Source organism: Acomys minous, assembly GCF_964271855.1.
Source record: "Acomys minous genome assembly, chromosome: 14".
Taxonomy (NCBI): domain Eukaryota; kingdom Metazoa; phylum Chordata; class Mammalia; order Rodentia; family Muridae; genus Acomys; species Acomys minous.
In genome coordinates, this window is record NC_140496.1 from 21041409 (window position 1) to 21054932 (window position 13524).

A 13524-nucleotide genomic window follows, 5' to 3' on the forward strand; every position below is an offset into this window, starting at 1 on the left:
AAGTAACCTGCTGAAGGTTTATACGATAACAAGCAGAACTCTCAGGATGTAAAGGCAGATAATTTCCCTTCTATTAAGTAAAGCAAGCAGGCTGGGATCGCCAAGCTGCTTTGATTGCCACCGCTAGGACTGCTTCAGAGAGTGGTTCCAAAGCCTTGCTGTACCCAGGCTCTTAAATGAGTTCAAAGCTAGCCTGGGAAGCCAGGCACGGTGGCGCATAACTGTAATCCCAGCACGCAAGGAGGCAGAGGCAAGCTGATCTCTGTGAGTTTGAGGCCAGCTTAGTCTACAAAAAGCAATTCCAAGGCAGCCAAGGATACACAGAGAAACCTTGTCTGGAAAAAAAAAACCAAACCCAAAGCAAAACAAAAATAAATAAAAATCATAGGCTAAAGAGATGGCTCAAAGAATAAGAGCACTGACTGCTCTTCCAGAGGTCCTGAGTTCAATTCCCAGCAACCACATAGTGGCTCACAACCATGTACGATGTGATCTGTGGCCCTCTTCTTACGGGCAGGTGTACATGCAGGCAGAACACTAAGATGGATGGAAGGACGGACGAGAGAGAGCGAGAGAGAGACAGACACACAAACAGGCTGACAGACTGACTCACTGAAGAAAAAAAAAAGGTCTGTCTTGAGTTCCAGGCGAACCAGGGCAACATAATGAGACTCTATCTCAAAACAAAGCAACTTTTCTTTTATTATACTTCTTTTCACAACTTTCGGATTTTCCAATAATACACATGCGCTTATTTTTCATATTTTTCAGAGTCCCATGTCTTGATGCACAGCTCTCAAAATAGCGCGCCGGGCTGGACTGCGTGGACTTCAATTCCCAGCAAGCATTGCGCCAGACACAACTGGAACTACGGAGGCCGAAGAGAAGGATGAAGCCCACCACCCCCGCCCCAACCTTGGTCCTTTCCGTCCCAGAAGCCCGCGGGCGGCTTGGAACAGTGTTGTTATCATGGCTGCCGGAGCCGGGACAGCGGGCCCTGCTTCCGGCCCGGGCGTTGTGCGTGACCCGATGGCGTCACAGCCAAGGAAACGGCCCAGCCGAGAGGGCGGGGAGGGCGCGCGGCGGTCGGACACGATGGCGGGAGGAGGCGGGAGCAGCGACGGCGGCGGCGGCTGCCGGGCGGCCGGGCGGCGGGCATCGCGCAGCGGCGGGCGGGCTCGGCGGGGGCGGCACGAGCCGGGGATGGGAGGCGCGGCGGAGCGGGGCGCGGGGGAAACGCGGCTGGAGGAGGCGGTCAACCGTTGGGTGCTCAAGTTCTACTTCCACGAGGCGCTGCGGGCCTTTCGGAGTAGCCGGTACCGAGACTTCAGGCAGATCCGGGACATCATGCAGGGTGAGGGCCGGGCCGCGGGGAGGAGAAAGGGCTGTGGGGGACAATGACTTGGGGTCCCGGGCTCGCGGAGTCAACCATATCTTCTTTCCCAGCGTTGCTTGTCAGGCCCTTGGGGAAGGAGCATACGGTGTCCCGGTTGCTGCGGGTTATGCAGTGTCTGTCGCGCATTGAAGAAGGGGAAAATTTAGGTATGGCTATTTCTTGTGTGTGTGTGTGTGTTTTCTGGGGTTAATTACGTAGGGTTTTGTTATTTTCAAACTTAACATCCGGGACTGAAAGATTCCGGGTTAAAGTGCACTCCTGTTTGTACAGGGGAGGTCTTTTTCATTCAACGGTGCTTGAATTCTCTGTATCAGGTTTTCTCCAATTTGAAGTTCATTGTTTGGTTTTCTGTGGCTTTTTGTTTTGTTTTGTTTTCTCCCACCTGTTAATTGCTCGCCCATTTTTGTTGCTGAGACACATTCTTCCCCCTCTTCCTCCTAATAGTAGAATGTGAACACACACCCCAACACACACCCCAACACACACACACACACACACACACACACACACACACACACACACCCTACCAAACTGTCTTCAGTTTTGGCCACTTGTATCTAAGGAAGATGTGTTGCTCTGGATTTTAGAGGCAAATGTATGTGTTATAATTGGGCTGTGTTGAGAAGTATTGAAAGAGAGCCACTTGCAATGCGTTGATTTGAAACCCGGTGTGGTGACACATGCAGAGGCAGGTGGGTCTACAGGACAGCCAGGGTTACAGAGAAACACTGTCTTTTTTGCATTGTTTTGTTTTGGTTTTTTCCTCAGACAGGGTTTCTCAGTGTAGCCTTGACTGTCCTGGCCCACGCCTTTAATCCCAGCACTCGGTAGTCAGGCGAATCTCTGTGAGTTCGGAGGCCAGCCTCGTCTACAAAGTGAGTCCAGGACAGCCAGGGCTGTAACACAGAGAAATCCTGTCTCGGAAAAACCAAAACAAACAAACAAAAAAATACGTTGATTTGAATTTGGACCATATCACAAATACATAAGCAGAGTAAATGCAAATTTTACTGGGTTTGCATAGTCCGTTGTCATCTTCTCCCTGCACAGCCCTCCCTGTCGGACTCACTGTGTAGACCAGGTTGGACTCTGCCTCTGCCAACTCAGTGCTGGGATGAAATGCCTGATTTTCACGGTCCTTTATACAAATATGCCTTATAGTGCGTGCGTGCATGCTTCCACAGGTGACTATATACTTTCTGGACATGTTTGCTGCTCCCTAGAAAAGAGCTTACAGTGGACACTGTGTTCTGTTCTAGACTGTTCCTTTGACATGGAGGCTGAGCTCACACCCCTGGAATCAGCTATCAATGTGCTGGAGATGATTAAAACAGAGTTTACACTGACAGAAGCAGTGATCGAATCCAGTAGGAAGCTGGTCAAGGAGGCCGTAAGACATCCTTTGAATATTTTTTTTGTCTAGCAGAAATCAGAGATCTTTGAGAACACGTCGTGGATTCTCTTGTGTGTGGGTAAAGGAAAGAGCAGGCAGAGAGACAGGCAGACAGACAGACAGACACAGCAGGCTGGGTGTCATCACTGCACATGCCCCCTTCTTACTTGGAGAGCATTGTGCTCTGTGGTTTTGGTCTTCCTGTGGCCTGGACAGGAGGGACCACTGAACTGGGAAGCGTGCTGACACTGAAGCCTGCCTTGGGGTGTGACTGCTGAGGGAGGGACTTGAAGGCTGTTCCCTGTAGTCAGATTAGAATCAGAGGCAGCTAGGGAAAGGACTAGCACAGAAGGGCATTCTAGAATATAGGCGCTAATGAGTTTCTAGGAATGTGAGGCCGTCTCTTTGTTGGATGGCTTCAGGTAGAACTGTAAACAAAACAGGAGTGGTGAGGGTTTTTCTTCCTGTCTAACCCAGGCTGGGGTGTGGAAGCAGAAGCATCTGTGGGAAGGAGGTGCCTTGGTGAAGGAAAGTCAGGGTAACAGAAGAGAGCTCCTGAAGAGGGCGAGGTCATGGAGGGGGAGGAGAGTAGAGGGAGGAGACCCTGTTTCACAAGGAAGACGTTGCTAGGTACAAATATAGGGGAGGGGGTTGGTTTTGTGTTGTTGTTGTTGTTGTTTTCAAGACAGAGTTTCTCTGTGTTATCTTGGCCATCCTGGACTCGATTTGTAGACCAGGCTGTCCTTGAACTCACAGTGATCCTCCTGCCTCTGCCTCCTGAGTGCTGGGATTAAAGTTGTGTGCCACCACCACCTGGGCTTTGTTGTTGTTGTTGTTGTTTGTTTTGTGTTTTTAATCCAGTATGCGTTAGGTACAGGTGTCTGGTCAGTTAAGGACCTGGGATAGGAACTACTGGCTAATTGTGCCAAGAATGCGTGGGTAGTTATTACTCAGCTCACGGACAGTAAGGCCACGGAAGTTACTAGTTTAGGTAAGTCAGGTTGTGTTGAGGGAAATAACTGAAAAGCCATTAGCAATGGAGGAGAAACCCTTGGGTACCCTGAGAACAGCCCAGCTTCTTCTGAGTGGAGGAAGTGTTACCTGCAGAGTAATTTATTCAACTCCTTTAGAAACAGGGACTGTAGACTTGTCATCTCTCCTGGCTTGTCGTAGGCCCGTGTCTCTTCCTGCTTTTCTTTATTTGGGGAGCCTTGTTTTGACATGGAGTCTTACTATATGCAGAGTAGCCTTGATCTACTTTTCCTTGCCTCAGCCTCCCGAGTGCTGGGATTGCAGGCATACACCACACAACCAGCTAAGTAAATTCATGTTTTAAATTATTGTTTGTAATGTCTGTCAGTGAAATCTAAACTTCCTGGGGTTGTAGAGATGTCTCATTGGTTAAGAGCTCTGGCTGCTCCTTCAGAGAACCCAGGTTTATTTCCCACGACCTACATGGAGGCTCACAACAGTAACTCCATCCCAGGACGTCTGGAGCACTAGCCATGCATGTAGTGCACAGATGTGCATGCAGACAAAACACCATGCACTTAGAATAAATATATATGTAATTTTTAAAAAAACTTTAACTCTGGGCTGGAGAGATGGCTCAGAGGTTAAGAACACTGGCTGCTGCTCTTCCAGAGGTCCTGAGTTCAATTGTCAGCAACTACATGGTGGCTCACAACCATCTATAATGAGATCTGGTGCCCTCATCTGGCATGCAAGTGTACATGCAGGCAGAACATTGTATATATAATAAATAAATAAATCTTTTTTTAAAAAAAATTAACTCCTTCAAAATAGTCAGCCAATTTCTCCTATTGATTTTGTGTGCTTTTTGGCTTACCAGGCTATGTCTTATAGTTACCATATTGGTAGGCTGCAGGGGAGGAAGGGAGATCAGAGTCCGTCCTGGGACTAGCTCTGGAACCCAGGCTAGCCTGGGACTCGGGGTTACACAGTTCTTGCCTTTGCTTCCTGGGTGCTGAGATTACAGGCATGCACCACCATGGGTGGCTGGCTTTTTTTTCCCCCCCCTTGTAGACCAGGTTTGTTTGTTTTAATGGTGCTGAGCAAAGGTCAGAGATACAGGAATTTTCTCTTGTTATGCCTTTTGAATTTTGTGTTATGCGTACATACTGCCCCTTCAAGAGATAACACAGGACCCTACTGCTAAGCTACATTCCTAGCCTTTACTGTAGTTGTCACATCAGTATTATAAATTAAGACTTAGCAGCTTAAAACAGGGACTGTTAGTTTTCAGTTGCCAAAGGTCAGGAAGCTAGTGGCTTACCTGAGTGGTTCTGGCCCAGGAGTTCTTAAATAAGGGGGTACTCAAGCTGTCAGCTGGAGTTGCTGATGCTGTAGGTTGGTGATGGTCTGCATGCCTATCCTGTCAGAGGCTCTGCATTCAGTCCTTAGCACTGCAGAAACAGTCACAGTGGCAGTCATTTTGAGACTCAGCTGGTGCTGGCAATGTTGGTGTTTGTTTGAAATCCCTGGACCCAGGAGGCTGAGGTGGGAGGATCTTGGGTTGTAAGCAAGCCTCAGCTGCGAGGGTCCTGTCTAGGGCCTGAAAGAGCTGATCCGGGCCACTAGCAGGACTCACACTGTAGGCCAGCTGTGGGGTCTTATACACATGGGACTGTGTCACATTGTCGACCAACTGTGGGGTAGTGTACTCGTAGGATTGTGTCATACTGTAGGCCAGCTGTGGGGTCTTATACACATGGGACTGTGTCACATTGTCGACCAACTGTGGGGTAGTGTACTCGTAGGATTGTGTCACACTGTAAGCCAGCTGTGGGTAGTGTACTCGTAGGACTGTGTCACACTGTAAGCCAGCTGTGGGTAGTGTACTCGTAGGACTGTGTCACACTGTAGGCCAGCTGTGGGTAGTGTACTCGTAGGACTGTGTCACACTGTAGGCCAGCTGTGGGTAGTGTACTCGTAGGACTGTGTCACACTGTAGGCCAGCTGTGGGTAGTGTACTCGTAGGACTGTGTCACACTGTAGGCCAGCTGTGGGTAGTGTACTCGTAGGACTGTGTCACACTGTAGGCCAGCTGTGGGGTCTTGTACACATGGGACTGTGTCTGTGTGTGTGCATGTGCATGATTTATAGAGTGATCAGAGGACAACTTTGTGAAGTCTTTTCTTTCCTTACCCCTTTACATGGGTTGTACGATTGGATTGCAGTCTTGAGGTTTGCACATCAAACTCCTTTACCCACTGAGCCATCTTGATGGCCAAGACCAATGGATATTAGTGTGACTCAGAAAGTTTGAGCCAGGCATGGCAGAGTACATACTTAATCCAAGCACTAATGTGGTAAAGGCAGGTGTCAGCCTTCTCTACGTGGTGAGACCATGTCTGAGAGAGAAGGTTCACTAAGTTGGCTTGTTGTACAGAAAGGGATGGTTCAGTAGTTAAGAGCACTGGCTTTTCTTCCAGAGGACCCTAGTTCTAGTCCTGGTATCCAATCCACATGGTGCCCTACAATCCTCTGTAACCCTGTCCCAGAGGATCTGATGCTCTCTTCTAGCCTTCTCAGGCACTGTGCACACCAGGTGCACAGACATGCTGCAGGCAAAACATCGTACATGTAAAATAATTTGGGGTAGTTTGAGACAGGGTTTCTCTGTGTACCCTGGCTGTCCTGGAACCCATTCTGTAGACAGGTTAGCCTTGAACTGCCCTGATGGCAGCCGTGCCCAGCAGTGATGCTGGCGAAGTACAGGCACACTTTGAAAGAAGGAAAGCAAGCAAAGAATGAAGACCTCATTAAAAATCATATCATGTCCAAGGGTTTGGGGGGAGGGTGTCTCCCTATGTACACCCTGGAACCCTGACCCTCCTGGAACTCACTATCTAGCCCTGGCTGGCCAGGAGCTCCCAGAGATCTGCCTGTCTTTGCCTCTGAGTACTGGGATTACAGACAAGCAGTACCACATCTAGCTGTTGGAAGATCTAGTGTCCCTAAGATATCTGTTCTGTCTCGTTAATCTAGTTCATATTACATTCTCAGCCACTGATTTTTACGTACAAGAAAAGGCAGAGGGACTAAAGTAACCAGAACAAAGGATACAACAGATAGGGATGGGGGAGAAGAGACACCAGGACTAGGGTGTAGGCCAGTGAGTGCTAGAACCCTTGCCTAGTGTGTGGGAAGCCCTTGCCACACATATATGTCCGATAGGTTTTTGACAGTATGGCAGTTCAGTCACTAATTATATTAAAGGCAAAGGATAGTCTTAAGCAATTGCTGTTGAAGCAATGGAATGTCAATATACAAAAATGAAGCATGACCTTAAACATATTTTATACCAAAAGTTAATTCAAAATAGATCACAAAGAAATTGTAGCCGGGTGTGGTGGCGCACGCCTTTAATCCCAGCACTCCGGAGGCAGAGGCAGTAGGATCGCCTGGTCTACAAAGTGAGTCTAGGACAGCCAAGGCTACACAGAGAAACCCTGTCTCAAAAAACCAAAAAGAAAGAAAGAAAAGAAAAAAGAAAGAATAAAATGTAGATCAGGGCTGGAGAGATGGCTCAATGGTTAAGAGTACCACCTGCTCTTCCAGAGGTCCTGAGTTCAATTCCCAGCAACCACATGGTGGCTCACAACCATCTGTAATGTGATCTGATGCCCTCTTCTGGCCTGCAGGTGTGCATGCAGGCAGAACACTGTATACATAATAATAAAAAAATTATTTTAAAAAAAATGTAGATCAATGGAACCTTTTGTTAGTTTTTTAAAAGATTTGTTTATTTATATTCTGCCTGCATATGTGCCTGCACACCAAAAGAAGGCACTGGATCTCATATAGATGGTTGTGAGCCACCATGTGGTTGCTGAGAATTGAACTCAGGACCTTTGGAAGAACAGACAGTGCTCTTAACCTCTGAGCCATCTCTCCAGCCAAGTTTTTGCTTTTTTGAGACAGGGTCACTATGTAACACTGGATGTCTTGGACATCTCTATATAGGCTGGCCTCAAATGCCTGCCTCCCAAATACTGAGATTAAAGGCATTTGTTACCACACACAGCTTAAAATCATGAATCATCTTGAAGAAAACAAAATCATATTAGGTAGCAATTCAAAATCAGTTCAGTGTCTCATGTCTGGCATTTCAGCACTTAAGAGTGGAGGCAGGAAGATCAGGAGTTTAAGGACAGCCTGGGTTACCAGGGACTCTTACCTGGACAAGAAAAAATTGGGGGGTTGCTGGAGAGATGGTTTAGTTAAAAGCACTTGTTCTTGCCGAGGACCCTGGCTTGGTTTACTACCCATGTGACTGTTCACAACCACGTGTAACTCTGGAATCCTATGCCCTCTTCTGACCTCTATGGGTACCAGGCACAAACCCACATGTTGTGCATACTTACATACAGGCAAACATTCATACACATGAATACAAATAAACAAGCTTTTTAAAAAGTCCTCAAGAGGAACAAGTGCGACATGGGGGGCTTCAATTTTTTAAAACTTAACTTCTGAGAGAAACATTACATAAAAGGGATAAACTACAGAACTGGAAGAAAATACTTTCAAGTCATATCTGACAAGGGGCTTGTAGCTATAATATGTAAGTAAATAGGTGTGTCTCCTAGCACTTGGGAGGCAGAGGTAGGATCACTGTCAGTTCGAGGACAGCCTGGTCTACAAAGTTAGCCCAGGACAGCCAAGGATACACAGAGAAACCCTGTCTTGAAAAACCAAAAACCAACCAACCAACCAAACAAAAAAAAGTAAATGAAGAAAAGAAAGGAAGCTCATGTGTGCGTACATGCTGTGCACTAGATACCCACAGAGGCCAGAAAAGAGCTGTGGTTTCCCGGAGCTTATATTATAGGCAGTTGTGAGCATCCCAGCATGGGTGCTGGGACTTGAATTCCCGTCCTCTGCAAAGTAGCAGGCATTCTTAACCACTGAGCCATCTCTCCAGCCTCTAAAATCTGTTTTTCTTTTCTTGTAGGGGCGGGCGGTGGGAGGGAGTGTTGAGATAAGGTGTCTCTGTGTAGCCCTGGCTGCCCTGGAGCTAACTCTGTAGACCAGGCTGGCCTAGAACTCTGCAATCCACCTGCCTCTGCCTGCTGAGTGCTGGGGTAAAAAGTGTGTGCTACCATTCCTGCCTCAAGTAGCTCTTCTTTTTTGTGTTTGTATTTGGTTTTGTGTTTTGAGACAGAGTTTCTCTGTGTAGTCCTGGCTGTCCTGGACTCATTTTGTAGACCAGGCTGGCCTGGAACTCAGAGATCCACCTGCCTCTGCCTCCTGAGTGCCAAGATTAAAGGTGTGCACCACTATACTCGTCTCAAGTATCTTTGGTTTTTTGTTTTATTTTAAGATTTATTTATGTATTATGTATATAGTATTCTGCCTGCATATAACACCTGCAGGCCAGAAGAGTGCACCAGATCTCATTATAGATGGTTGTGAGCCACCCTATGGTTGCTGGGACTTGAACTCAAGTCCTTTGGAAAAACAAGCAGTGCTCTTAACCTCTGAGCCATCTCTCCAGCCCCAAGGATCTGTTCTTTTTTTTTTTTGGTTTTTCGAAACAGGGTTTCCCTGTGTAGTATTGGCCGTCCTGGACTCACTTTGTAGACCAGGCTGGCCTCGAACTCACAGCGATTCGCCTGCCTCTGCCTCCCGTGTGCTGGGATTAAAGGCGTGCGTCACCACCGCCCGACTCAAATAAATCTTAAAAAGATAAAAAAGAAAGAAATGCTAAGTAGAGGCAGGCAGATCTCTCTGAGTTTGAGGCAGGCCTGGTCTACAAAGCAAGTCCAGGACAGCCAAGGCTATACAGAGAAACCTGTCTCAAAACAAACAAACAAACAAAAAACCTGTTTGAGCATCTCTGTTTATAATGATCAAAAACTGTGACCACGTGTTCTTGAGTGGATAAAAAAAATAAACTATAATATATCCCAAACACTATAATGGTGCTCAACAGCAAGAAAATGGAACTCTGACAGTACAGCAACACAGGTAAGCATTGTGCTGAGTGAAAAAAAGCATCCTTAAAACAGCTGGTGCTAGAGTTCAGCTTGGTAGTGAATGCTGTGATCTCAGCTCTTGGAAGGCTGAGGCAGGAGGATTGAATTTTATGTGATAATACTCTGTCTGCAAAAGGCAAGAAATAGTGCCACTTCACTTCACTCCTATAATACCAGAAAGACACAAAATAGCAGGAAAAAAACATTTAAGAAGTGGGGGTGGGGTGGTATTAGCTTTGTATTGTGGATACAGAAGTTCTGGGTGTGTTAACATTTCTTGTTATGTGCCCTAAACAGTTTTTGTGTGTGTGTGCAAGTTAAATGTGGTTAAACCTAATAGGATTGATGTGGTTTATAAAAATAACTGTGTTGGGCTGGAGAGGTGGCTCAGAGGTTAAGGGTACTGACTGCTCCTCCAGAGGTCCTGAGTTCAATTCCCAGCAACCACATGGTAGCTCACAGCTATCTATAATTTGAGCTTATGCCTTCTTCTGGCCTGCATGGACACCTGCACTGTATACACAATAATAAATAAATAAATAAATAAAGATCAAAAATATTTTAAAAAAATAACTGTGTTAAGAAAATAAGTATAATAATTTCTGCTGAAAATGATGTGCAAGTAAGCATGGTCATCTGAAAAGATGTTTGATTTTGCATCTTCCAAGAATTTATAGTTCTGCATCCTTGTTCAGGAGCACGTGACAACAGTTTTGTCTGCCCTGGAATGCTTTGCTTATATATGTTAAAAGTCTCAGTTGTCTAGCCACTTTTGTCTTTCCTTGAGTATTTTCCTTCAGAGTTCTTTACAGAAACCTGTTTCCTCTGTGGCTGATGAGAGATCTTGTCCTACCTGGCTCTTGGTCGTTTTTAATTGCTGTTGTGGATGAGCTGTTGCACAATCTCAGCAGCTCCCTGCACACTCTAGCTAGAGTAACCAGCTGGCATGTTTGATATAAGGCTTGTTTCTTGTTCCACAGCCTCAGCTCTTGTCTGAATAGAACTAGAGGAACACTGTGCTCAGCACATCACTTGTTCATTTTTCCCCACATTATATTTTCTTTCACTGAGCGTCAACCCCACTTCAAAAGGTTGGAATCAATTGTTCTGTGAACCTGAAATTTTGGGACTCTGGAATAATTCTTTGTTCTGTCTTTCCTTAGGCAGTCCAGCTCAGATCGGCTAAGAGCCTGTAGTCTAGGGAGTCCAGTTCTGCTCTCTGAGGCACTAACAAGAAAAAACTACAACTATGGTTGCTCATAGTGCTTGAACAATAATGTTAGTGCAGGAATTTGATACAATGAGAAGGAAGTCATAGGCAGCTATAAGATTTATTTATTTGGTTTTTCAAAACAGGGTTTCTCTGTGTATTAGCTCTGGGTGTCCTGAAACTGGCTCTGTAGACCAGGCTGGCCTTGAACTTAACAGATCCGCCAACCTCTACCTCCTGAGTATTGGTATTAAATGCCTGTGCCACCCACCATGCCCAGCTAAAGATACAATTTTTAAACAAAGTATGTTTTGGTATTTGATATTTTAATAACATCTGTTATTACAAACCTTTTTTCTTTCTTTTATAGGCTGTCATTATTTGTATCAAAAACAAAGAATTTGAGAAGGCTTCAAAAATTTTGAAAAAATACATGTCCAAGGACCCCACAACACAGGTAGAGTTGATAGGTTTTTATTCCTATGATTTAACATCTCACTGCTTTTTGTGGAGGGGTAAGGGAAAGGTTCTTGGTTAAGAATGCCGTCTATCCTGAGTGTGTAGGATACACTGTTAACTCCAGCACTTGGGAAGCAGTGCAGGCAGATCTTTGTGAGGACAGCCTTGTTTACATAGTGCGACCCAGGCCAGTAGTACTGAGTGACACTGTCTCATAAAGGTTATCTAAGTATTCACCTTTAAATACTCAACCTCTTGTCTGTGATCCCAACCTTTGAGGATTGAGGCAAGTGGATTGCAAGTTTAGGGACTGCCTGGGGCTAAAGCGAGCTCAAGGCTAGCCTAAGCTACATAGAAGACATGTTCATATCTTACTTTTTATACTTACGGTAACGCCGTCTGTAGCTTCAGAATCTGAGATTGGCTTTTCAAGTTTTAATTTTCACAAACCACTCGTTTTCCTTGTTCTGTTAGTGTGGTGACATAGCTTTAAGTAATTAGTACCAGGTATTCAACAAAAAGTACAAGGCTTCTAGCCCTGTCTATATAAATGCTAGCCCCCTACACCTGGAAAGCCATGTTAGGAAGGACTTTTTTTCCTGTCAGAAGTGTGGAAGTCATTTTAAACTACATCTTCAGTTGTCCCTTCACCCTACTTGTATTATTTTATAAACTTAAATTTTAGGCTGCAAAATGTTGCTTAGTGGAGACGGGCGGTGGTGGCGCACACCTTTAATCCCAGCACTTGGGAGGCAGAGGCAGGTGGATCGCTGTGAGTTCGAGGCCAGCCTGGTCTACAAAGTGAGTCCAGGACAGCCAAGGCCACACAGAGAGACCCTGTCTCGAAAAACAAAACAAAACAAAACAAAACAAAACAAAAAATGTTGCTTAGTGGTAGGACATTTGCTTGACATGTCTTGGATGTAAAGAACCTGCCACCCAACAGGCCCACAACCCACTTTGTCCCTTTTTGTTGTTTTGAACAGAGCTTCTCTATGTAGATGTGGCTATTACTGAACTAATTAGACCAGGCTGCCCTCAGACTTAACAGATACATGCTTGCCTCTACCTCTGGAGTATTAAGCATGAACCACCATGCTTGGCAAACTCCCCTTGGCTTTTGAAGAGCTAACGTGTATATAGTACAAAACCCAAAAGATACCTAAGGGCCTGTGAAATCAGGTAAAGAAAGGTGTGTGATACCAAGCCTGGCAACCTGAGTTCTATGCCCAAGACCCAGTACCTGCCTGTCCGCTTGTCCGCTTGTCCTCTGACCTCCACACTTGTGCTACTACACACACACACACACACACACACATAAAAATGTATTTATAAAACTTAAGTTGTGTCAGGCGTGGTGGCTCATGTCTGTAATCCCAGGACTCAGGGAGACAAAGGCGGGTGGGGTGGCTCTCTGAGTTCAAGGACAGCCTGGTCTACAAATCAAGTCCAGGACAGCCAAGCCTAAACAGAGAAACCCTGTCTCAAAAAACAAAACAAGGGGCTGGAGAGATGCCTCAGTGGTTAAGAGCACTGTCTGCTCTTCCAGAGGTCCTGAGTTCAATTCCCAGCAACTACATGGTGGCTCACAACCATCTGTAATGTGATATGGCGCCCTCTTCTGGTTGCAGGTATACAAGCCGGCAGAACACTTTAAAAAAAAACAAAACAAAACAAAAAACCTTAAGTTGTAAGAAAACTTACAGGGTTAATTAAAAAATTGAGTGAAAATTCCTTTGCCTTTGGCCTTGACTTATGTTGTTACTGTCAGAGACAGAAGTACCATCTATAAGCAAGTCTTTGGGTATGCGCACACAAACCCATTTTGCATCTTCCATCTGCACAGATTCTACACACTGATTTGAACACTTATGTTTCTTTTTCTCTTAATATTGTAGCAAGAGGTTTTCTATGAACGTATGATGGAGCTGCTTTGCCCCTTCTTTGTGACTAGCTGCATAGTAGCCCACTGTGGCTGAACCATGGCTTATCAAGCAGTCCTGAGTTGTCCGACAGCCTTGCAGATGGTTTCCTGGTGCTCTGTTGCAGCTCAGCCCTGATG

The 13524-nt window shown here is 45.8% G+C and overlaps 1 protein-coding gene across 4 annotated transcripts in view; it reads left to right on the forward strand.

The window, feature by feature from the left end:
* Positions 1–730: 730 nt before the first annotated feature.
* Positions 731–13524, forward strand: part of TERF2 (telomeric repeat binding factor 2) — a 29581-nt gene continuing 16787 nt past the window's right edge. The window contains exons 1-4 of one of the 4 annotated variants that reach the window (XM_084756959.1): positions 731–1354; positions 1447–1542; positions 2656–2786; positions 11374–11460. In XM_084756959.1, the coding sequence (XP_084613085.1) occupies positions 970–1354; positions 1447–1542; positions 2656–2786; positions 11374–11460 (699 nt within the window). In that variant the 5' untranslated portion in view covers positions 731–969. The remainder of the gene's footprint in view (positions 1355–1446; positions 1543–2655; positions 2787–11373; positions 11461–13524) is intronic. The other 3 variants (XM_084756960.1, XM_084756961.1, XM_084756962.1) reach the window with 3 other exon arrangements.